Raw genomic sequence first — 21,875 nt, 5'->3', positions numbered from 1 at the left:
ATGGTAGCTAATGGTCCTATAGAAGCCACATGACATAGTGTGACTAAATCAAATCAATACCAGCTCTTGGCTGAATGCCACTGTGTAGTTTCCCTAGCCATTTTCTTCATGATCGTTCCCCTCCCACCCAATGGCTAAAAGCCTTTATATAAGTAATCAGCAGAGTTCATAAGTTCGCAAAAGCCACAACACAATGTCATTCTCAGTCTTAAGAATTCCCCTATGAAAAAGCACTTAGGTATGTAAGTGAAAGATGCCAGCTGTGTAACTGAATACTCAAGGATCCTTATTCAGTGATGTCACCAAAGGCCTCTATTTTAATATTTAGCCTCAGAGTGCATGTGCCTACAGGTTACACTGAGTCCTTGAACAAAACCTTTGTAAACCTGTTTAAAAAGCTTGATGACCACGAATCAAGCCTGTATCCAGGCATGGGGGGCACCATGAAGGATTAGAGAGCCCTGACATTGAAAAGCACCTTGGAAGAGCCTCTTCCAACCCTCTTCGCACTCAGGGCCGATCCTGAGTGGGCAAAGGGTGCTACTCAGTGGGACAAGGACCCAGGGTCCTTTCAGCCTGGGGCCTTTCCACTGTACCACTCTGTCTCCCTATACAGAGTGAATATTAAGAACAAAGTTGTCTTTAATGGCTAGAGAAAATGTATTACCAGAAAGACTGTTGTATCCTCTCATCTGGGGTTGAAGATGACTTTCATTTGGGTTTTCTCCCTCCTCCTGCCCACCCCAACACACACTCATACGCTCATCTGTTTTCAAATACACAATGATGGCACTTTTGTGCTGGATTACTTTAATCAGGTCTAACTAGACAAGCAGGAACTTTTCTTAGGCTAGTTTGTGTAAAGCAGGCCTCAGAAATGAACATGTCTTGAGCAATGAAAACAGTATTTATGGGAAAAAACAGAAACTAAAGGTAATCTCCTGTTGTGATCTGCAAGAGGGTGAGATGCAAGGGCAAGCAGAGCTCCACAGGGGACTCCAAAGCACAGCTGAGGATGTGGCCATCCAACCACAAATGGTGCTCTGGGTAACACAGTGGTAAAGGAGTGAGGGGAGTGCTCCCACCACGCTCAGGCACAGCACCTCTGGGGACAACTCGACCAAATGGAATAAGGAACGCTTTATCTGGGCCCACTAGAGCAGATCCAACCAATCATTAGGAGTACTTGGAAGAGACCAAAGCAGGAAGGAGATGGGGAGGACTGGAAAAGAGGGGTGCTACCACACAGATCAGGTCAAACAGCCTACTAGGGACCACCATCTCCTAGAAGGAAGTCACCTGTGAGGAGTCCATCTGACTCAGGCAGTCCTGGTGAAACCCAAGCTAGGGCTAACTAGGGGCTGGCTCTTGAGCAAACCAGAGGCCAGCAAATGGCCTCCCCTGTCTTCATGGTTGGGAGTGACCATAAACCCATGGTTTCTCAGCTTATCTGGGGCCTGGTCCTATGACACAATGTGACTTTCAGAAGATGGGAGACTTTTCTGGGAACTTGAACCACGCCTGTTTATACTTTTAGAAAAGGGAGAAGCTGAAGGCAATGCCACCTGTCTACTCCCCCAACACCTGGCCAGCGTCCCCTCTCCAGATTGGCTGAGAGCCACCTTTGTGACATCATGTGACAAATACAGCAGATGGTGAGTTAAGTCACTGGTTGCCCTGATACCGAGACTCTAGAATTTTGTGGACAGTATTTATTGGGCACGCCTACTCTGACTGAAGGCATTTTGGACTTGCTAGGACAGTGATAAGGGTCTTGGGTACAAAATGCTCCTGATTCTGGTGTAGCTCCATGGCGAGTCAGAACACCGAACAGGAATATGAAGACAAGCTGGCCCCATCTGTTGGTGGAGAGCCAACAAGCGGGGACCCATTTAGTTCTTCACCTGATCCAAATCCAGATTCCAGCGAGGTTTTGGACAGACACGAGGACCACGCCGTGAGCCAAGATCCAGGCTCCCAAGATAACTCACCACCAGAAGACCGAAACCAATGCGTGGTCAACACGGAAGACAACCAGAACCTTTTTAGGCTCTCCTTCCCAAGAAAGCTTTGGATGATCGTGGAGGAAGAAACATTCAAGTCTGTGAGCTGGAACGATGATGGAGACGCCGTGATCATCGAGAAGGATCTCTTCCAGAGGGAAGTTCTTCAACGGAGAGGTGCAGAGAGGATCTTCGAAACAGACAGCTTGAAGAGTTTCATTCGCCAACTGAACCTCTATGGATTCTGCAAAACACGCCCAAGCAACTCTCCAGGAAACAAGAAAATGATGGTAAAGTAGAAAGCATTTCTGTAATTTCTGTGATCCCTTTTCTCTCCTTCTCAAACATACCTTCATAGGACACCAATATAAATAATACACTGTAAGAGCTTAAGTGTCAAAGATAGCATTTTAAAATGTAAAATATTGTTTATTGAAAGATGAAAAGTACAGAACTTAAAAAGTATGGATTTTGATATTAAACTACAATCCCCTTAGAGATAATATCAGCATCATATTATGCGGACATACATATTACCTCTAAGGGGGTTGCAGTTTAATGTCAAAATCCATGCTATTTATATATTACTGCCTTGACCTATGAATTGTTTATCTCCAGTCAGGTCATGAGGTAGGGCATAACCACACTTGCTGCCACTTAAAGCATTCTTTTCTCCATTGCAGAACAAAATCGTAATTTTGAGAGGTGGGAAAGGAATAATTTATTCCGGAACAACTAACATGTTTCATTTTGTTTCAGATCTACCACAACTCCAATTTTCAGAGAGACAAGCCCAGGCTCCTGGAGAATATCCAGAGAAAAGATGACCTCAGAAACACGGCTCAGCAAGCAACCTGTGTCCCAACTCCAAAGAGAAAGAAGCTGGTAGCTACAAGACGCTCCCTACGTATCCATCACATCAATGCCAAGAAAGAAGCCATCAAAATGTGTCAGCGGGGAGCCCCCAATGTTCAGGGACCCAGTGGCACTCAGTCCTTCATGTTCTCTGGCATGTGGTCCAAGAACAGTATCACTGGGCATCCCCTGGGAAACAGGCCCCCTCAGGAACCAAATGGCCCAAGTTGGGAGGGCACCTCTGGGAATGTCACATTTGCATCTTCGGCTACTGCCTGGATGGAAGGCATAGGGCAAGTGCCTAGTAGCCCGGTTTACTCAGATAATGGTAGTGTATTGTCTTTGTGCAATATCTGTTACTCCATTCTGTTGGCCACCCTCTCAGTCATGTCTCCAAATGAGCCCTCTGACAATGACGAGGAGCAGGAAGGCTCCTCAGATTACAAGTGTAAACTCTGTGAACAGTTCAGAAACAATGCAAGTCCGTGAACTCACAGGCCACTAATGACCGATAAAAGTTGCCATTTGCAAATGAGAAACACATTTTTGGTCTTAATAAAGAAAAACAAAATTCCATGGAAATAAATAATAAACAATTTAAATGAGACCTGTTGTCTGTGTTCTTTTTAACTTTCTATATTATACACATCTCATTGGCACAAGCCAGGGGAGGCTGGAAATCCTGTCCAAGACAGGCTTTGGTTCCCATTGTCCTCGTTTATTTGGAGAAGCAGCATTTTTGCACACTCAGCAAAGGATATTGCTAGAAGTGTCGAGACCAAGCCCAGGAAGACCTGGTCCCCTGAGATTGGCCTGCTAGTCAGGAGAAAGAATAGACTCACGCCTGATTCTGGCAGTATCTTCCTGTATCTTCAAACAGGAGATTGTTTCCTCATGGGTCCCTCCCAATGTTGCCAGGAAGTGTCTGATCAGCAGCTCAGCACCCCTAGCCTAGCATCCAGGGGCCTCCAAAGAGGTCCACTTGAAAGTCAGGCCACCCCATCTGCCATGGGATGTACGACCACCATGACATCCTGGCTCAGAAGAGAAGGGCCACTGCAGTCAATACCTGGGGGGAAATGCCCATCATCCTCAAAGATAACAACTAGAAACTTTGCTAAATCACCAAAAAAAAAAAAAAAAATTACTACAAAATAAAACAACACTACTGATCACATTTCCAAGTTAACCTCACTCTACCAGAGCTGTATTTTGGATGTATTGCTAGGATAGGAAGTAGCTATGTGATGCAGGTGACACACATGCTTCAGAAACCGACAGACACTTTCACAACAGAGTGAGAGTAACCTGAAAAGACAGACAGCTGCTCTAAGCCTGATGTCCTCTTCATCCTGGATGAGTCGGTTGATTAATGGCTAGTCACTACCAGGCAAACATTCAGCGCCAGGTCTCAGACTTTCTGCAATGTCTCCTGGATGCTAGTTATACATTTGATGAGTTTTGACCAGAACAAATCAGGGGAAAACATAGAACGAAGTCTCAAACACTAACCAGTCATCTACAACACATTTATTTACACAATCCAGAAACTAGCAGGACCAAAATTAGCAACAGTGCCGAGACATTTACTGGCAGCTCTTCCTTCTACCCAAAGGTCAAAGTACTTGAGACATTGCCTGTGTGTCTAAGAAGGCATCACACCAGGAAAGCCCCTCCCCCTACTTCCTTCATCTGAGAAAAGAAACCTGTTTACATGCACAGTGCTTAGTGGGTGGGACTCTCCAAAGCAGTGGAAATTCAGATTTAACCTAATGTATATAGGTCTGCGTCATGATGGTGAATTGAAGGTGTCATGATTTAGCTGGTTTCTCTGGAACATTCCTCTCAGGAGCCCACACTTGTCACACTTCATGCCCCGAAGGGATCAGGTGCTCTGGGATGTCTACCTGGAATACATCTTTGCCTCCTTTCCTAGGTATGGGCTCCAGTAACCACCTGGGGTTTGAAATCACAGTCAGGTACTTCTGCTTCAGGTTGGTCAGTACAGCTTGATTCTCTAGCTCCACAACCTCATCGGGAGTTAAGTCTTCCGGGCATTGCAAAGTTTCCCCAATGTCAATGAGTCCTGTACACAAAGAGAGATACATATGAATGCCTTTCACTTCCATAGCCCAAGGCCTGCCCATGTGACAACACGGTTACTCAAAGTTACGATCAGAGAGTAAGGTGGCATCAGCAAAATGACAAGAAGGGAGTCAAGTCCTTCTTCCACTGCTTTGATAACGAGCCAAACTCTGGGAGAGGCGGGGGAGGGCTCCAGAAAGGCAGAGGAGAGGGCCTTGTCCTCGATGAAGCCACACAAGTAAGAGGCAGGTCCAAGCCAGACTTCCGAGGGCAGCGGTTGCAGATTGGAAGGGCACCAGCCACTGCCTGGGAAGCTACAGGTGATGCCTGAGCAGGTCACCAGGGGATAGATGCTGTTGTCAGGCCTCAGTCACCTAGAGGTTAGGGGACTTGCCCAGGGTGCTGTGAGTGGTGGGGCTGGGGCAGGCTCGTGAAGTCAGGCAGGCAGCCCAACTCTAGAGGCCACCTGACCCATTCGGCAGGCTGGGCTGCTTTTCATGGTCTCTGCCACACATGTGCACTCACACATGTATGCATACACACACATACACACACAGCCAAACACCATAAGCACCACGTGTACATGGACCTGATCTGGTTTCTCACTGAGATCAGAAACAGGAACTGAGGCTCAGAGTGGAGAAATGATTTACCAGAGCTCACGGAAGCTAGGCCTGCCAACCCCCAGCCCAGGGCCCTTGCTGTCCCTTTGAAGGTGTGCTGCCAAAGGAAACTGTGGTATACATGCCAATCAGTTCAGACGACAACAAAAGTCCCCAAACTCCCAAGCAAGATCTTGGGTGGCAACTCTAGGCGTTGTCTGCACATTTGGCACATCGTCACTTACCCGCTATCACTCCTCGACCAAACTTCTCCCCTTTCCTGAGCAAAGCCTGAATCTCAGCAGGAGTCATCCCCAGCCTCTCCACCAGCAGCTCCTGCCAGGCATCGTCATCCCAGTCCCTGTGAGCAATGTGGACGGCGATGGTACGGTTCCGCTGGCTGCTCAGCAGGGGATGCCAACGAGTCTCCACAGTCTTGACTCCATCTTCGCAAGTGCCCCGGGCCTCCTGTGGCCTGCAGAAGCACAGAAGCGCATCACATGCCAGCCCTCCAAGCTCACGGGCAGTGGCCTGACCATACCCCTGTGTCTCTCAGGTGGCTTAAATCCCACTGACCCTGATGGTCCGCTGCTTCCGTCTGTCACTGATGTCCCGCGCCACGGCAGGCCCAAGGGAAGGGGCTGGGATTCGGCTGACTCAGGTTCATCCCACAGAGTCTTTGGGGCGGTCTGGAGTAGGGCGGAGACAGCTAGAAAAAGGCACAGGCAGGATAGCTTTCTCTCTTTATTCCCCACCCCCCCACCCACTCCACTGACTGACCTATCCCCACAAGCACCCATGGCTGGCCTCATGCCAGTCCTGTCTTCATCTTATTCCATGCTCGGCAGCCCCAGCAGGGCTGAGCACACTCCTTCCCTCCTTCTGGGACCCCCACATTGCTCACCAGCCTGCTCTGAATCCCGTGGTGCAGGGCCACGCCCCTTCAGACTCAGCCTTAGGTGGACAGGCCTGTACATACTCAGGACCCCAACCACCACCACCAAGTCCACCTCCCTTCCACTGTGAGTGGCATCACCAGCCACGCAGTGTTCCTGCCCCAGACCTAGCTGCTCTCTGCCCTCCCTCTCTGCGGCCCACATCCCGTGGCACTGTGTCCAAAACCGACACTGAATCTGATCTCTTTCCATAATCTCTATGGCCACAATCCCAATCCAATCCCCTAAAACCCCCTGCCTTCTGAAGAAGTCTCCTGATAGCACCCCCACCCCCGCCTCAGCCTTTGTCCTCTGAACTCTTGTGACCACACTGCCATCAGAATGATCTTGGTACAGGGACAATGAGATTATGTCACTCCTCTACTGAAAGCTTTCAAGGGCTCCCTGCCCCAACTAGAACAGAATCCACACTTCCTCTCAGGGCACTCAAGGTTCCTCCTGATCTGTCTTCCCACCCCAGCCATATCCTCTCCTCTCCCCTTTATTCACCACCCTGCAGCCACAGGGGCCTTCCATCCCCTGAGGGAACATGCCAAGTTTGTTTCTACCTCAGGTCCTTTGTCAGTTCTGATGGGTTGCATTGTGTCCTCTTAAAACGCGTATGTTGAAGTCCTAAACCCCAGCACCTCAAAATGTGGCCTTATATATAAAGACAGTCATTACAGAGGCAATCAAGTGAGACTGAAGCCATTAGGGTGGACCCATTCCAATGTGGTTGGCGTCCTTATGAAAAAGGGGATTTCAGAGACAGTCATGCACACAGGGAGAACACCATGAGAAGATGAAGGCAGAGATAAGGGAGATGCTTCTACAAGCCAATGAGTGCCAAAGATTGCCGGCTAGCCGCCTGCAGCTAAGAAATAGGGACAGACCAGATTGTCTTTCACAGCCCACAGAACAAACAAATCTGGTCAACACTTTGATTTCAGACTTCCATCCTCTAGAACAATGATTGTCTGTTGTTTAAGCCAGCCCCTTTATGGTCCTTTGCTTCAGCCATCTTGGCAAACTGCTGTTCCCAACACATCTCCACAGGATAGGGCATGAGTTTTCCATTTGACAGCACATCAAGTCCATTCTTTCCACCTGACAATCTTCATCTACCTTGTTTTTCACTGCCTGTGTGATATCCCATTGTTGGCCGTCTCATAATTTGCCTGACCATTCCTCCACTGACGGAGAGTTACAAGCTGCTTCCCACTTTTGCCACTAGAAATGATATTACCTCTAACGCTGTATGAAGACATGCTGAAGGGAATGCCTCGGCCGCCTGGCATGCCCATCTAAGATGCTGATATCTGCCAGCAAATGACTTTCCACAAAGACTCACCTGTGTACCCTCCACCAACCCATCCATGGTGCCATTTCCTCACACACTTGTGGCCCCTGAGCCTCATTATTCTCCTGATGGGTGACCAAACATCACCAGGTTCCTTGGTTCTGGATTACTTCTGACGGAGACTGAATGTCTCCCACAGGGCCAGGCCACTTCCATCAGGATACAGAGCTACAGTGAATGTTTGCCTCTTTTCCGCCGCTCAGTTTTTTGGCCAACCCTTTTCTCATCATCACCACAAAATCACAACAAACGCGAACTGTGTGTGTGTGGAATCCCTAGTAGGAACTGATGTAACTGAAAAGGCAAGAAGGGGATTGACTCCCCTCCTACCCGGTGCTGCAGAGAGTACCTGCTTTGCGCCCTACCTGCACAACAAGGAAGATAAAGAGGAAAGGTCATTACGTGCAAGACAGCAAAGCTGGTTCATGGCCCGAAGAAGGTCATCTACTTAGCAGGCATTGGAAACCAAGAAGAGCTGGGAGGGCCGGTCTTATCAGTAACACACATGTGCACTTCACAGTTTGGTTCGGCTAATCACAGCAGTGGGATCCTCAGCACCTGTCTGGGTCAAGGACACAGGGTGCACCAGCCCGCAGGACAGAAAATCATTTCACCACGTTGAACAGCATTCCTGCAGCTGAGCACGCTCCATTCGAAGGGAGAAAAATGACACTTCCCCTCCCATTGTCGAGGGGCGAGGGTTTGGGGCTCTAAATCCCATTGTCCTCAGCTTAATTCTGGGTAAGTCACGCTGAGCACGGCGCCACAGGCCACAGAGCTGTGCACCGCCGGGCCTCGGGTCCAGGCGAGCTCACAGCAGCGGGGCCAATGGGAGGCAGGGAAGACCAGGCTGAGGTGGGGCCGCTGTGTGTGGAGCAGCACACCGGCTTTCTACTCGCAGACGCACGTCGCGGGTACACGCGCTTAGAAGGAGCGGAGCCAAGGCCCTGGCAAGAGCAGGGGGCAGGAAAAGGAGCCTTGGTCGCGCCCCGCACGGGTTCCCAGCCCCACATCCAGGGAAGCCCCAGCCCTCAGGTACCGTCCGCAAGAAGGCTGCGCACATAGGCTCCTGCATCATGGGCCCTGGCACCTGTCAGCCCCGGCAGGTCTCACGGCCTCCGGAACCACGGACCCTGCGAGTCGTGGGTGCCCAGGGCCGACTCCGGCTTTTCGCCACAGGGAAGAACAGTACTCCGCCTCCCCGAGACCCAGCGAGGCCACCGGAGCCAGGCCAATGGGCTCCCAAACGAGGAGACGTGGGCCGCGGTGAGAAGAGGGAGCGCCTGGCTAATGTCGAGGCTGCAAGGTCGCTGCCGCTAACTCCGGGAAACCGGTGGCCAGTGACAAGCGCTAGCGGTCCAGAACTCTACCGCTTTAATGCAGCTCCCGTCATCCCTTTCATGAAGAACGCACGTGGGCACGTAATCACGCATGTACGCACACCACGCAGGAGGCACGTACTCAGCCATGCATATAGACAGCCAAGTCATTATGAATCTCGCATTCTCGAAGACACGCACTGACGACATCACGCACGTACGCACGCCCTGGCTGCTAGGAGACGCTATTCCCTTTACCAGGCCCTCATGCGCGCCAGCCAGCCAGGCCAAGGCCAGGGGAGCTGGAAACTGGCAACCTGGGCGAAGAACCGGAAGGAGGAAAAGGAAACGGAGGGAGAAAGAGTAAGGGGAAGGGCGGGACGAGGCCACCAGGCAGGAGTTTTGGGTCCAGAGCTGCTATACCAGCAGGGAGGAGCTGGGAGAAACCGCTGGGGAGTGGGTGGAGGCGGGGTTGAGAGGAGGAGGGTGGAGCTGGGGGAGGGGCAGGGCGGGACTGAGAGAAACGATTGGGGGCGTGTTGAGGGCGGGGCTAGGATAAGGGGTGGGGGTTGGGGCAGGGCCGGGCGGAGCTGAGAGAAACCACTGCGGGCAGGGCCATGGGAGAGCTGAGCAAGGAGAGGCTGCAGAAGGAGCTCGCGGACTCCCGAGAACCAGCAGGGGGAGGCAGGAGTCCGCTGAGAGTAGGCGGGCGGGGGAGAAAGAAACCGCTGGGAGGGGCTGGAGGCGGGGCTTTGAAAGCAGCTGCGCGAGAAGCAGGGCGGGGCTGGGAGAAGCAGGGCGGGGCTGGGGTCCAGAGGGACCGTCTTTTTAACGCCTCTTTTGCAGGTGATGAGAAACGTCCACACTCCTAATGTCTTGCCTCCTCTAAGTCGCCGGACACACAGCCCAACTTCCCTGGCAAACTTGCTTTTCAAACTCTCTTCTCCATCTCAGTCAGGGACTCAGGTTCTGTAGTGCTGCCATGCTTTACTCCTCTGTCCCTCCCCTTATCTAGTCTCCCGCATTGACTTTATAAGCAAGTTTTGAGTCCCTGCCTCTGGAGTGCCTGATGAGACAAAACTGCTCCTCGTCCTGCATCCCCGCTGCTACTTCCAGAACTCAGGGCTCGTGGTCTGGAGCCTGCACTGTTCCATGAGCCTCCTGCCTAACCTGGAAGCCTCTGTCTTTCCTCCCTCAGGTCTGTCCTCCACATTCCTTTGGCTCAGTTTCTAAGTCACAGATCTGTCCCCAACAATCCTCTAGTGAAAACGCGGCCGGGCCTTCTCAGGTTTAAGTCCTAACAGTTCAGGGAGTCGGCTCAGCTCTCCCCACCTTTAAGCCGAATACTCTTTGGGTTCACGCTGTGCTGTTTAGTCACTGGTCCCCACCAGCCTGCTGTTCCAGGTCTCCTTGCTTTGCACCGTTAGTTCCCATGGCCTTGTCCTGGTGTACTCCTGGTATCCTTCAAGGCACAACTTTAATGTCACCTTCACAGCCCCACCCCAAGTATTACGGACTTTTGTCTCCAGCTCTGATAGCATTTTGTACATCCCCCATTCCCACCCCACATTAGGCTCTTGCAACTCCAGGTGGTAATTGCTCTGTAAGAGTCTGTGGCTGCCGCAGGGTCTCTTGAGTTCCTTGAAGGAACCGCTGGTGTTTTACTCATTTCTGAGACTGGGTGCCCAGGGCACAGTATCTGCTTAGTAAGTGTTTAATCAGCAAAGGGCTGCCTTCTTGTTTTTTCTAGTGAGATGCACCTACTTCTCCCTGGAGAAACTCGAGGAAGCAGGAATACTGAAGATGAGGTGAGGAGGAGAGGGTCCCTCTTTATGGGATGTAGGCCGTAGGGCTGCAGGGGACCTTCAGATCACCAGTTGCAATTCCTATGCATGCTAGCATCCCCTCCTGGGTTCCTTCCCCCCAAGACTGGTTGCCAGCTTCTGCCAAACACCCCAGAACCTGCTGGGAGTGGTTTCAAATCATGAGTGAGGATCCCCGGGATGGTGGGTTGCTGTTGCTCCGCCTGTAGCGTCTTGTATGAAGAACTAGAACTTGCATAATGAGCTGGAGAGTCACCGTGTGGCTGCTAGCGGGGAAGCCCATGGTGGCCACATAAGGGCTCCCTTTTCCAACTCTCCCAGCTGCTCCTCACTCTCACTCCTGGGTGTGCTGGGCAGTGGGGTGCAATGCGCACGTGGGTGCACACTCTCCCTGAGACCTCCCACAGAGGTCTCATCTGTGGTCGGATGAGGAGAGGAAGTCCAAGTAAAGCAGCTGCAGCGGTGAGTGGGCCTAGGAAGAATGGCATCACCAGGCCAGGTAGGGATGCGGGTGGTGTTCAGCTATCCCTGAGAAAGGGACCAGAATGCACCTGAGTCTTCATTTTCATTCCCAATAGCAGGTCAGCACCAGACCCGAAAACGCTCTGATTTCTGCCCTCCACGCCATACTCTCTTCACCTGCTGCCTCCTCATTCCTCCCATTAACAATGTCCTGGCAGGAACAAGACTTTCCCCTCCCTCTCTGTTTGTCTCTTAGCAGGTCAGGTCGGCCTTCACCTCCCCAGGCCCGTCCTGCTCCTGCCTTCCCCTGTGGGGCCCTCTGTGGATGCTCTGGAGCCCCAGGCAATAGCCAGCTGTGAGCGTGCATGCGGGGCCTTCTCGGGTTCTTTGCTGTGCTCCCATGAAACCGCTCTGCTTGGCTGCACCCCACTAGCACACACTCAACTGACCCCAACTCCTGGGGCTGGGGGTGTGTCTCCTCAAAGTCTGCTTTCTTCTTCAGGCCTTGCTTGCATGCCCATTGTGCTACACGTTGTATCTCTTTTAGGAAGTCCTTGTCTTTTCCAAAGATCCTGCTTTGCAGCTGACCGTACCCGCTGCCCGTCTCGGCCGGGATACTGCCTCCTTCCTGAAACCACAGCCCCACTCAGGTCTTCCTTCCATCCTAATCCCTGGGGAGCCCCCTGCAGAGCTCCCTGTCCATCCCAGTGGCCTTCTGAGCCTTGCCTCCCCTCCCTTCTCTTCCCTTCTCTTCCCTTCCCTTCCCCTCCCCTCCCCTTCCCTCCCCTCCCCTTCCCTCCCCTCCCCTCCCTCTCCCCTCCCCTTCCCTCCCCTTCCCTCCCTCTCCCCTCCCCTCCCACCCCCTTACCTCTCCCTCGCCTCTCCCTCACCTCTCCCTCCATGGCAGGCTAGCCTCCCTGGCTAGAGCTGTCCCCTGGGAATTTGCCGTCACTTTCCCTCTCTGTGCTCAGCATCCCTGGTTGAGAGGTTTAGGAGGAAGAGGAGAGGACGAGAGGAGGAGAAGAGTCCCTCTCTTCTGCCCACATGCTCCCCTAGGGAAGCATTCTTTTTGCTCAGCGTGATTTCTGTGCGACTCCTCCTGTTTTCTGAGCCTGTCACCCCCTTCCTCTTCCCTTGGCTCCCCACTGACACTTTCCAGAGTGCAGCCACTTCCCCTCGCTGTGCTTCTTTGACTCTGAGGCCCAGGAGGAAGTTGCCCTCCTCTGGAGAGAGTTCACGTTTGATCCAGCCTAGTGTTCTGGGACCGCTTTGACCCTAATTCATGATTTTGCTTCAGATGCTTCTTGTTTGGCCTGCCTTCCTCGTCTAGGAAATGGATTTTGCTCATTTTTCTATTGAGTCACTTGCCTTGTTGGTATGGAGTTGTAGGAGCTCTTTCTGAATTCTGCCTCAAACCCCATGTTGGTTTTTTGTATTTCAGAGACCACATCCGCCCAGGGGCTTACTCTTCCGTCTCTTTGCAGGGCTGTTTTGGACTCAGTATTCACCTAAGCACTCCAAATTGTAAGTAATCCCAGAGGTCATGGAGTGTCCCACTGCCCCTCCTTCTGGAGGCTGTGGCCCCTCCCCCAAAGAGGAGGTGCTTGCATGCGTCCAGTGCCCTGCCCATTAGATTAGAGAGGGCTCCCTTCTTTGCTCTCTTGCACTCATTTGTCCGCTTTTTAGCTTTCCTTTTCTGCCCCGGACTCACACAGGGTCGCGTGAACGTGTGGTGTAGCAGGAGGAGACAGGTAAAGTGGAGGAATGGGAGCTGGAGGGGAGCAGGAGGGAAGAAAAGAGGAGGGGGAGGGGAAAGAGAGGGAGTGGGTGGAAGGAGGAGAAGGGGAGGAGGTGAAGGAGGAGAGGAGGACACAGAAAAGAGAAGAAAAAGGAGAGGAGGAGACAGGAGGAGGAGCAGCAAAGGAGGAAGAAGAGGAAGAGGACAAGAAGAGCAAGTAAGGAGGAGGAGGGGGGAGTAGGAGGAGTAGGAAGAGAGAAGGACCGAAGGAAAAGGAAAAGGATAGGCAGATGTGGAGGAGAGGAGGCGGAGGAGAGGAGGAGATGAGAAAGAGGAGGGAAAAAGGAGAGGAGAGGGATGAGTGGGGAGGAGGAGGAAGAAGAACAGGAAAAGGAGAAAAGGAGGAGGAGAAGAGGAGGAGTGAGAAAAGAGGAGAAGGAGAGGAGGATGGGGGAGGACGAAGAGGAAGGGAGAAGGAGAGAAATAGGAGGAGGGAGGAAAGGAGGAGAGGTGTAGGAGGAAGAGGAGAGGAGGAGCAGAGGAGGAGGAGGAGAGGAAGAGGAGGAGATTTGGAGGAAGAGGAGAGATGGAGGAAGAAAGGAGGAGGCGGAGAAGAGGAGAAAGCAGAGAGGAGGAGGCAGAAGAAAGGAGGACCAGGAGGAGAGGAGGAGGAGGAAAGGACGAAGAGGAGGAATAGAATAAGAGGAGCAGAGGAAAAGGAGGAGGAGGTGGGGGAGGAGTGGAGAGGAGAGGAGGAGGAACAGAGTTGGAGGAGGTGGAAGAGAGAAGAGGAGAAGGAGGAGAGGAAGAGAGAAGGAAATGAGAAGGAGAAAAGTAGGAGGAAGAAGAGAGAAGAGAGAGGAGAGGATGAGGAGGAGGGGAGGAGAAGGAGAGCAGGAGGGGGAGGAGGAGGAGAGTAAGAAGAGGAAATGAGGAAGAAAGAAGGACAGGAGATGGAGAGGAGGAAGAGAGTATTAGGAGGGGAGGAAGAGGGGAGGAGGGGGGGAAAAGGAAATGAGGAGGAGGAGGAGGCTGCAGCGCCCTTATCAGGCTCCAGTTCTCGGTGTGCCCCGTTCTGTAAGACACTCCGCTGTGGTCAACCCTGGCCTGCAGAGGATTCCCGCGCTGGATCTCTGAGGGATGCTGGCGCCCTCTCTCCAGCACATTCCTGATGCCCTTGCTGACGCATGTGTCCTCTGGGCCCTCTCCGGAAACATGATCTTCCAGGGTGTCTTCTGGCCTCACCTCTTCTGTCCAGTTCCAGCAAACTCACTTTGCTTAGCCTTTGAATCCCTTCCTTCACCATCTGCCATGACAATTCGGGCCTTTCACCGTCACTCAGGCCTGGACCATCACTGATGCCCATCCCATGCCATCCACAGGTTTGCCCCATCCCTTCGGCTCCCTAACAGGGCATTCAGTTGTGTTGAGCAGCAGAGTGTCTCCAAGTCCCTTGTGTAGTTTTCGTTTCCGGCCCCCACTGGTTGAGCTGCATCCGGGTCCCATCCCACAGGGACCCCCCGGCCGCTGCAGGTGCATGCTGATCCTGCAGCTCCTCAGGGGTGTCATCGCTTTCCCCCTTCCCAGACCCAGCACACCCTGCCTGCGCAGCTCTGTGCTGCACCTTCACTCTAGTCACGGGTGTGGCAGTCAGCTCACCAATTCCTCCTGCTTCCCTGGGACTCGCTGGCTTTTAGCACCGCAAGTCCCTCAGCAAACTGGGACTGTTGATCACCCTACCCGGCAGCCAGTGATAAGGTGAGGGCCACTCCTGGGAGGGAGGACACCTGTGGGGAAAATTCTTGTGTTATTTATTTCTCCTTCGGGATAGGGTGCCTGCAGTGCTTCATGGGAGGGGGTGGGCTGATGCTGCAAGCTCAGAAGTTTCAAGGGCATCTAGGGAGACCAGATATTCAGAGACCTTCTCCTAGATGTGCGTGTTCCATGTATCAGGGATGCAGGTTTTCCCAGCAGGACTCGTGTCATTGGCATGACAGACCTGCCTTGGCTGAGCGTTCAACTGTCTTTGGAGTTCAGCCACCTTAGCAAGTCCTGGGTTTGTTCTTCAGACTTTGCTGCTTGCCCATTGCTTGGATCGGGGGCTACTCTGTAAACCACCAGGAAGACTCCAGTGTTTCTGCTTAATTTTTAGATGTTTGTTAATTGCCCTTGGCCTCTCATTAATCCCGGTGGGTCCTTCAGGAAACATACCGTTCCCTGAGTTTTCATTTCCAGGCATCTGCCCTGCCTGGATCTCCTCGCCTTCCAGGAGCTTCCTCTTCACAAGCTGGCCATCCCAGCAAAAGTTCTAACATCGAAGGTCTAGCAACTAGCCTGCCATCTTGTGCCTAGAGCCACCTGCGTGCCACCTACCCCCGAAGATGGGAACCTCGTTGCCAGTTGGGGAGATGCAGGGCAATCCTGTACCAAGACCCCATCTTACCACCTGTTTTCTCGGACCACTCTGGAACCCACTGTCTCAGATTGGGTCCTCCAGGAAGCAGACTGTGAGAGGGAGTTGGCAGGACCAAAGGTTTACTGGGACTAACTAACCCTCAGGAAAGGGACAGGAAGGAAGCAGGGCTGGAGAGCAGGTTGAGCCCGACCTGACAGTCTTGAGCAGCCCAGCAGGGAGGTGTGGAGCAAGGGTTGCCCACTAGAGGGGCCTGCATTGGGCATGGGTGGTGGGGTCCACATGGTACCTGGCACACAGCAGGCTGTGCAATCCATATTAACTGCCTGGATGAATTAATGCCCAGGAAAGGTGCCCTGGAGAACGGGTATGTGCTGAGCACAATAGGGAAGGGCCCAGCATCTGCCTTGGCATAGGCAGAACTGTGCTGTGCCCTGCAACAGGCCACCCGAGAGCTGCTTTCATCTTGTGTGTGCATTAGACAACTGCCAGGGGCATGAAGGGGATGTGCTTCCAGGGCATTTGCTGGCAGGGTGTCTCGTGATCTCTTGGTATTGGTGTGAGCACAGCCTGGCAGGAGAGGGCAGATCTCAGTGCAAAGTATCATGTCAAAAAGCAGATCGAAACCAGGCCCCCTCCTGGAAGAGGCTCCTTGAAGGTAGGTGCACACTCATGTCTTTGTTACTTGTAAGGGGGCATCTTACAGGCAAGAGGAGTTAGGTGAATGGGAAGAGGAAGGAACTGCTCACTCTGGGCAAGGGGCTGGGGGAGGCTTCGTAGAGGAGTGGGTGTTTGAGCTGGGCCTTGAAGGTCGAAAGGGTTTTGTTAGGTGGGAAATGGGGGAAGGACAGCCTGAAGGGGTTAGGTACCTTCAAGGAGCCCAGAGAAGGTTGGTGGCTGGAGCAGACCCATTCGTAGAGTGAAGTCATGGGAGAAGAGGCTGGGAAACTAGATTGGGTCCAACTCCTAAAGGCCCACTGAAGGAGTATGGGTTGCACGCTGGGTGCAGCAGGTGAGTGTCCTCACTTGGGTTTCACTGTCAGCATTTTTAAAAGGCAAACTGGTTCTCTTCCTGAGGAGAATTCACTGATTCACTCATGTGGCCAGTAAGTCATCTGACAAACCTTTGTGTACTTCTGATGGGATAGGAGTGTTTGTAGACAACGGTCACACAAATATGCAGCCCAGTGCAGCTCAGGAGCAGCCTTCCATGGATAAGCCATTGGTACCTACAGTGTGCTCCTGTCCTTGCTAATCTGAACACATGGGTAGTAACCTTAAGCGTGTCTCAATCTTCTGACTTGTGATGAGGTTTCCAATTCTTGTTCCTGACTTTAGAATGAAGTTTGGAGAGATGTCATTAAGTCTCTAGGTTCTGAGGATTACTGTGGGGTGGGCAGAGGGAGAAAAGGGTGTTGGGGCCAGATGTTCCTGTGCTTCTACCAGAAAGTTGATTTGCCCAATGTACCACCCTCACTTGGCAGGCCTGAGCAGAGTGGCCTGCCACTCACAACCCAGAGAAAGAAGGTACAGTGCGGGCTTGCCCTGGCGGGTGCTTGGATGCCCTAAGCTGCAGCATCCACACCAGGTGGGATTTGGTAGGGTAGGCCCCCCATCCACTGTGTCTGATCATACTGCCTTTGAAAGAGGAGGGTGGATGATGAAGACAAGACGATGAGATAGGGTGGCCTCAGCATGTTGCAGCACCCAACTGGAACATTTGCAAATGATACTTGGAGAAAGCTTTAGGAAAGAGGCCCACTTCATTTATGAAATGACACTAGATAATGTTTGACCTTAGTCACATGTTCCTTGATTCCTCATTTTGCCCTCTGTTGGCTGACTCATGCAGCATCACTTTTAATTAAAGGTGGGCTGTGATGAGAGTCATGATCAGTGAGTGGCTTCCATAGCAGAAAGTTCTGTGTAGTTCTTGGGGGATGTGAGTTTAAGTATGAGGTGCTAAGACGAATATGTCCATACATTGTATTCTATTTCCTCTATCCTTTCCCTCCTCTAACCATTTCTGCCTTCTTCATCTTTCTAACTTTCCCAAGGCATTTTACATTAGATTTCAGATATAGAACGGTGGATGTTAGAACAAACCCAAATTCTTAATGCTTGTTACCATGAAAACATGGCAACACCATTCACATTTTCTTTACAAATGGCCTGTACGGGTCAGCCCAGGCATTGACTTAGGAGCCCATTGTTTGCATCCTCTGGGTCCTTGTAGTTCATATGCTGGAGCAATGTATAGAGGCGCACAGAAGGGCTGAGAATGTGGCCATGAGGTATGTAACAATGAGGCCCAGAGCCTGAGCTTTGGTGTCTAGCAAACCTAGGTTTGAATGTTAGCTCTTTGTGTTCCTGTGTGACCTTGTTGGTTACTCGTGTCTCTGTGTCTCCTTCTCTTATAAACCAGGAGGTACAAATGCCACTCATGTCACAGGGCTGTTGCTGGGACATACACTTGCACCTTGTGTTCTCTCTTTCTGGGACTCAGGTTCTCAAGATTTGCTTCTACATTTACAGGTTGGAGATTATTCCAGCAACGCTGAGGAAACTTTTCTTTTATTTTTTTTCTCAGCTTTGCAAATTTCAGAGATTTCCAACAGTGTTCGAGGGACTGTGATGTGCTCTTGCAAAAATCCCATATGTTTTTTGAAGAATCTCAGTTGTGCTATCTAGAAAATGAATCAGTTAATCTAGAACATGGTTTTCAAACCTATGTGGCCATGGAATGTCATTTTGGAGGGACGCTTTCACAGGATGTAAGATTCTGAGTGAAAGCTTTTTTTTTTTTTTTTTTTTTTTTGAGACAGTCTCTTGCTGTGTGGCCCAGGCTGTAGTGCAGTGGGGCAATCTCTGCTCACTGCAACCTTCGCCTCCTGGGTTCAAGCAATTATCCTGCCTCAGCCCTCCAAGTAGCTGGGATGCCATCATGCAAGGTGCGTGCATGCCATTACGCATGGCTAATTTTTGTATTTTTAGTAGAGACAGGGTTTCGCCATGTTGGGCAGGCTGGTCTTGAACTTCTGACCTCAGGTGATCTGCCCACCTTGGCCTCCCGAAGTGCTGAGATTACAGGTGTGAGCCACCACACCCAGGTGAAAGCTATTTTCTTTAAGCCCTTGAAAAAAGTTGTGCCACTTCCTTTTGGTATCCTTGGTTTGGTAAGGTATCATTTTTCTCACATTGCTTCCAAGTTTTTCTTGTTTTTTTTTTTTTTTTTTAAATTATTATCATTATTATTATTATTTTAAAGACAGGGTTTTACTTCATTGTCCAGGCTGCAGAGCAGCATTGCAATCATAGCTCACTGTAACCTTGAACTTTTGGGCTCAAGCAATCCTCCTGCCTCAACCTCGCAGGTAGCTAGGACTACAGATATGAGCTGTCATGCCCAGTTAAGTTTTTTTTTGTTTTTATTTAAGAGTTCTCAGAAGTTTAACTCAAGTGTTTTAGTGTAGAATTTCTTTGGATTTATTCTCTTTGGGATTTGTTCAGCTTCTGAAGTCTGCAGGGTTATGTCTTTTGTCAAATTTGGGAAATTTTCAGCCGTTACTTCTTTGATTTTTCATCCCCACACTTTTTCTCATTTCCTCTGGGACCCTTATGACACAGATGTGAGATCATTGTTCATAGTCCCACAGGTACCTAAAGCTCTGTCCATCTTGTTTTCCCATGTATTTTCTATTCGTTTTTCAGAATGGGAAATTTCTGTTCTGTCTTCAAGTTCACTGGTTTTTTCCTCTGTTCTTTCTATTCTGCCACTGATTCCTTTATAGAGTTTTTAAAATTTCAGTTATGGTATTTTTCAGTTCTAAAATTTCCATTTGATTCCTCATTATGTCTTCTATTTATTTTTTGGCTGAGACTTTCTATTTTTAGTTTGTTTCAGATGCGTTCTTAATTGCTTAATGAAGCATTTATATAATGGTGGTTTTCAATTTTTTTTAACAGATAATTCTAACATCTTTGTCATCAGTGTTGACATCTCTTGATTGTATCCTGTCATTCCATTTGAGATCATCCTGGTTCTGGGTATGATGTGTGACTTTTGATTGAAATCTAGAGATTTTCATATTATGTTACTAGGTTTAAGGTGTTATTTAAACTTTGTTTTAGCTGGCATCCTCTGACATCACTCCAGCAGAAGAAAGGGAAGGATCATGCCGCATTACTGCCTGGTGAGTGCAGTAGTCTACCTTCCCCACATGGCCTCCATTGATTCCTGAAATGGGTGGGGGTACTCCTTGTTTCTGCTGGGCAGGAGTGGACTTTTTGGATCTGATCTGGGGCTGCACTGATACCTTTGTGGCTGGGAGGGTTTGATATTTTTCAGCACTGTATTCAGTATCACCTGCACAGACACCTTAGGGGATGGGGACTTGCTATTGCCTGGCAGGGATGAAAATGCCAGCTCCCTGATTGGCCACCTCCAACAGCACCAAGGTAGACAGGAGGGATGTTACAGCTTAGCAAGCATGTTACACTGAGCCCCCTAGTTGACCTTTGCTGGCATGTGTGGAAGTGGGGATCAAACTATATTTCTGTGGTATTTAACTAGAGTAAAGCAGCTTACTGTCTAAAAGTTTTCTATCTTGGTAAGTTACAACTTTCTTGGTCCTCTGGCTTTGGTTCTTCTTTCCTCCCTCCCTTACTGTCCCCCTTTCCTCCCTCTTTTCCTTCATTCCTTCTTTCTTCTTTCCTCTGTGTTTGTTGACATTTCTGGATCCTAGCTCCTTCAGCTTCGTGTCTGGTGTATATGGGCAAAGAAAAAGAGAGAGAGAGAGAGAGAGAAAGGGAGGAAGGGAGGAAGGGGAAAGGAGAGGAGAGGGAAAGAAAGAGGGTGGAGAGAGAGGGAGGGAGGAAGGGGAAAGGAGAGGATAGGGAAAGAGAGAGGAGAGAGAGAGGGAGAGAGAGAGGGAGGAAGGGAGGGAAGGGGAAAGAGAGGGAAAGAAACAAAAAGAGAGGGGAAGGGAGGAATGGGAAAGAAGAGGAGAGGGAAAGAAAGAAAGAGAGACACACACCAGAGAACTAATTAACTCCATTGTTCCTCAGGTCACAAGGTCCCTATCTGATCTGCCTTCACTCCACCTTTCAGAGTCTTATGTTTGTTTTGTGTATATTATCAAGGGGTTTTAGGTCACTTAGTTGGAAGAATAGGGAAAAGTATATCTACTCTAGTTTTGTGGAAGTGGAATTCTTCTGAGAACCTCTTTTTTGATACAAAATATGTACTTGTGCATATTTTGTATCAAAATATATAATGTACATGTCCATTTTGTACATGTATATAAATTGTATATAAGTATTTAGGGTTATAAAAATAACCAAAGACACCAAAAACTGCCACAGGTGGATTTGAGAAGACGTTGAAATGCCTCCCCTGCTAAGACACGCTCCTCCTTGACAGAGTGGGAACCCTGAAAGCTGTAGTGTCACCACTGCCCTGTCCTGTACCTACCTATCTTTTGACTCATTTCCTCCAGGCTCAGGTTTTCAGTTTTGGGTGTGTGCCACCTAAAACTGAGCTGTGGAACTGCAGCACAATCATCAAATTCAAAAAAGGCAAGGACATCTTGCTCAGATTTTAAGATACACCATAGATGGAGTAAACTAAAACCTTTGATTCCAGATCCTTAACCCCGATTAAAAACAACACAACCCTTCATGCCTATTTAAAACGTCCCTTGCAAAAGATGGTTTGAATATTCCAAGTTGGAAATACCCAGTCTTTTTAAGTTACAGCACCCTTTTTGATACAAAAAATGGGCATGACAGAAATTGTATAGTGAGTAGTGTTATAAAAATAACCAAACACACCAAAAGCTGCCACGGGTAAATTTGAGAAAGTGCTGAAATACACCACACAGCGTGAGACCCTGCTGGCTCTGTCTAACAGATGACGCTGGGGCTGCAAATGGTGTCCCAGCCTTCCAGCATCTGTGGTCTCCAGAACAGGGTTGAAACCTGTTCTGCGCTGACACTGCTCTCCTAAGAAGAACCCAAGTTGAGAGGAGCCTCTTGCCCACTCATCTATAATCAAAGCAGACTTGATGCCCATCAGAGTTGCCCAGTGATTCTGGTGAGCCCTTCCTCCCTCTGGCTGTGAGTACTGGGGAGCATGGTGGGGACTTTCAGATAGCTCGGTGGAGCGCAGAAAGAGAGGGAGTTCCCCCTGACTCCTGCCCCAGTCGGTCAGCCCCGTGGGCCGAGGGGTAGCCCCACTGCTCAACCTCTCCACTCTCTTGGGGAGGACGAGGCAGCCTTG

At 50.4% G+C, this 21,875-nt stretch overlaps 2 protein-coding genes and 1 long non-coding RNA gene across 4 annotated transcripts; 2 read left to right on the top strand and 1 right to left on the bottom strand.

Moving 5' to 3' along the window:
- Positions 1-1,697: 1,697 nt before the first annotated feature.
- CXHXorf40A (chromosome X CXorf40A homolog) lies at positions 1,698-8,312 on the bottom strand. Of its 2 annotated transcripts, XM_025373514.1 has the most exons (5): positions 8,243-8,312; positions 6,122-6,254; positions 5,791-6,020; positions 4,766-4,944; positions 1,698-2,247 (listed from the first exon to the last, which is right to left on the bottom strand). In XM_025373514.1, exons 1-5 carry the CDS (start codon positions 8,265-8,267, stop codon positions 2,239-2,241), a joined length of 576 nt encoding a protein of 191 aa, XP_025229299.1. In that variant the 5' UTR covers positions 8,268-8,312; the 3' UTR covers positions 1,698-2,238. The 2 variants fall into 2 exon arrangements, with proteins under 2 accessions (XP_025229299.1, XP_025229298.1); XM_025373513.1 differs by lacking the exon at positions 1,698-2,247 and having other exon boundaries at positions 3,345-4,944.
- HSFX3 (heat shock transcription factor family, X-linked member 3) lies at positions 1,704-3,465 on the top strand. The gene is made up of 2 exons (XM_025373512.1): positions 1,704-2,293; positions 2,763-3,465. Exons 1-2 carry the CDS (start codon positions 1,811-1,813, stop codon positions 3,345-3,347), a joined length of 1,068 nt encoding a protein of 355 aa, XP_025229297.1. The 5' UTR covers positions 1,704-1,810; the 3' UTR covers positions 3,348-3,465.
- A 1,862-nt stretch (positions 8,313-10,174) lies between the features above and the next one.
- LOC112616535 lies at positions 10,175-21,432 on the top strand. The gene is made up of 9 exons (XR_003117659.1): positions 10,175-10,357; positions 10,910-10,967; positions 11,304-11,444; positions 12,886-12,968; positions 14,770-15,502; positions 16,077-16,253; positions 19,562-19,642; positions 19,727-19,788; positions 20,663-21,432. It is a non-coding gene; the product is annotated as an uncharacterized LOC112616535 (long non-coding RNA).
- The last annotated feature ends 443 nt before the right edge of the window (positions 21,433-21,875 follow it).

This window comes from Theropithecus gelada, chromosome X (genome assembly GCF_003255815.1).
Source record: "Theropithecus gelada isolate Dixy chromosome X, Tgel_1.0, whole genome shotgun sequence".
Taxonomy (NCBI): Eukaryota; Metazoa; Chordata; class Mammalia; order Primates; family Cercopithecidae; genus Theropithecus; species Theropithecus gelada.
Note: the sequence above shows the minus strand (reverse complement) of the source record. Positions and strands in the feature narration are given on the sequence as shown.

What these genes read in the sequence shown, in the direction of transcription:
- HSFX3 (XM_025373512.1), top strand. Translation starts at nt 1,811, where the DNA reads ATGGCGAGTCAGAACACCGAACAGGAATATGAAGACAAGCTGGCCCCA. An exon ending in CAGGAAACAAGAAAATGATG is followed by an intron (nt 2,294 to 2,762) that starts GTAAAGTAGAAA and finishes ATTTTGTTTCAG; the next exon opens with ATCTACCACAACTCCAATTT.
- CXHXorf40A (XM_025373513.1), bottom strand. Translation starts at nt 8,267, where the DNA reads ATGAACCAGCTTTGCTGTCTTGCAC. An exon ending in CCAGCTTTGCTGTCTTGCAC is followed by an intron (nt 6,255 to 8,242) that starts GTAATGACCTTT and finishes GCCTTTTTCTAG; the next exon opens with CTGTCTCCGCCCTACTCCAG. An exon ending in GGAAGCAGCGGACCATCAGG is followed by an intron (nt 6,021 to 6,121) that starts GTCAGTGGGATT and finishes GTGCTTCTGCAG; the next exon opens with GCCACAGGAGGCCCGGGGCA.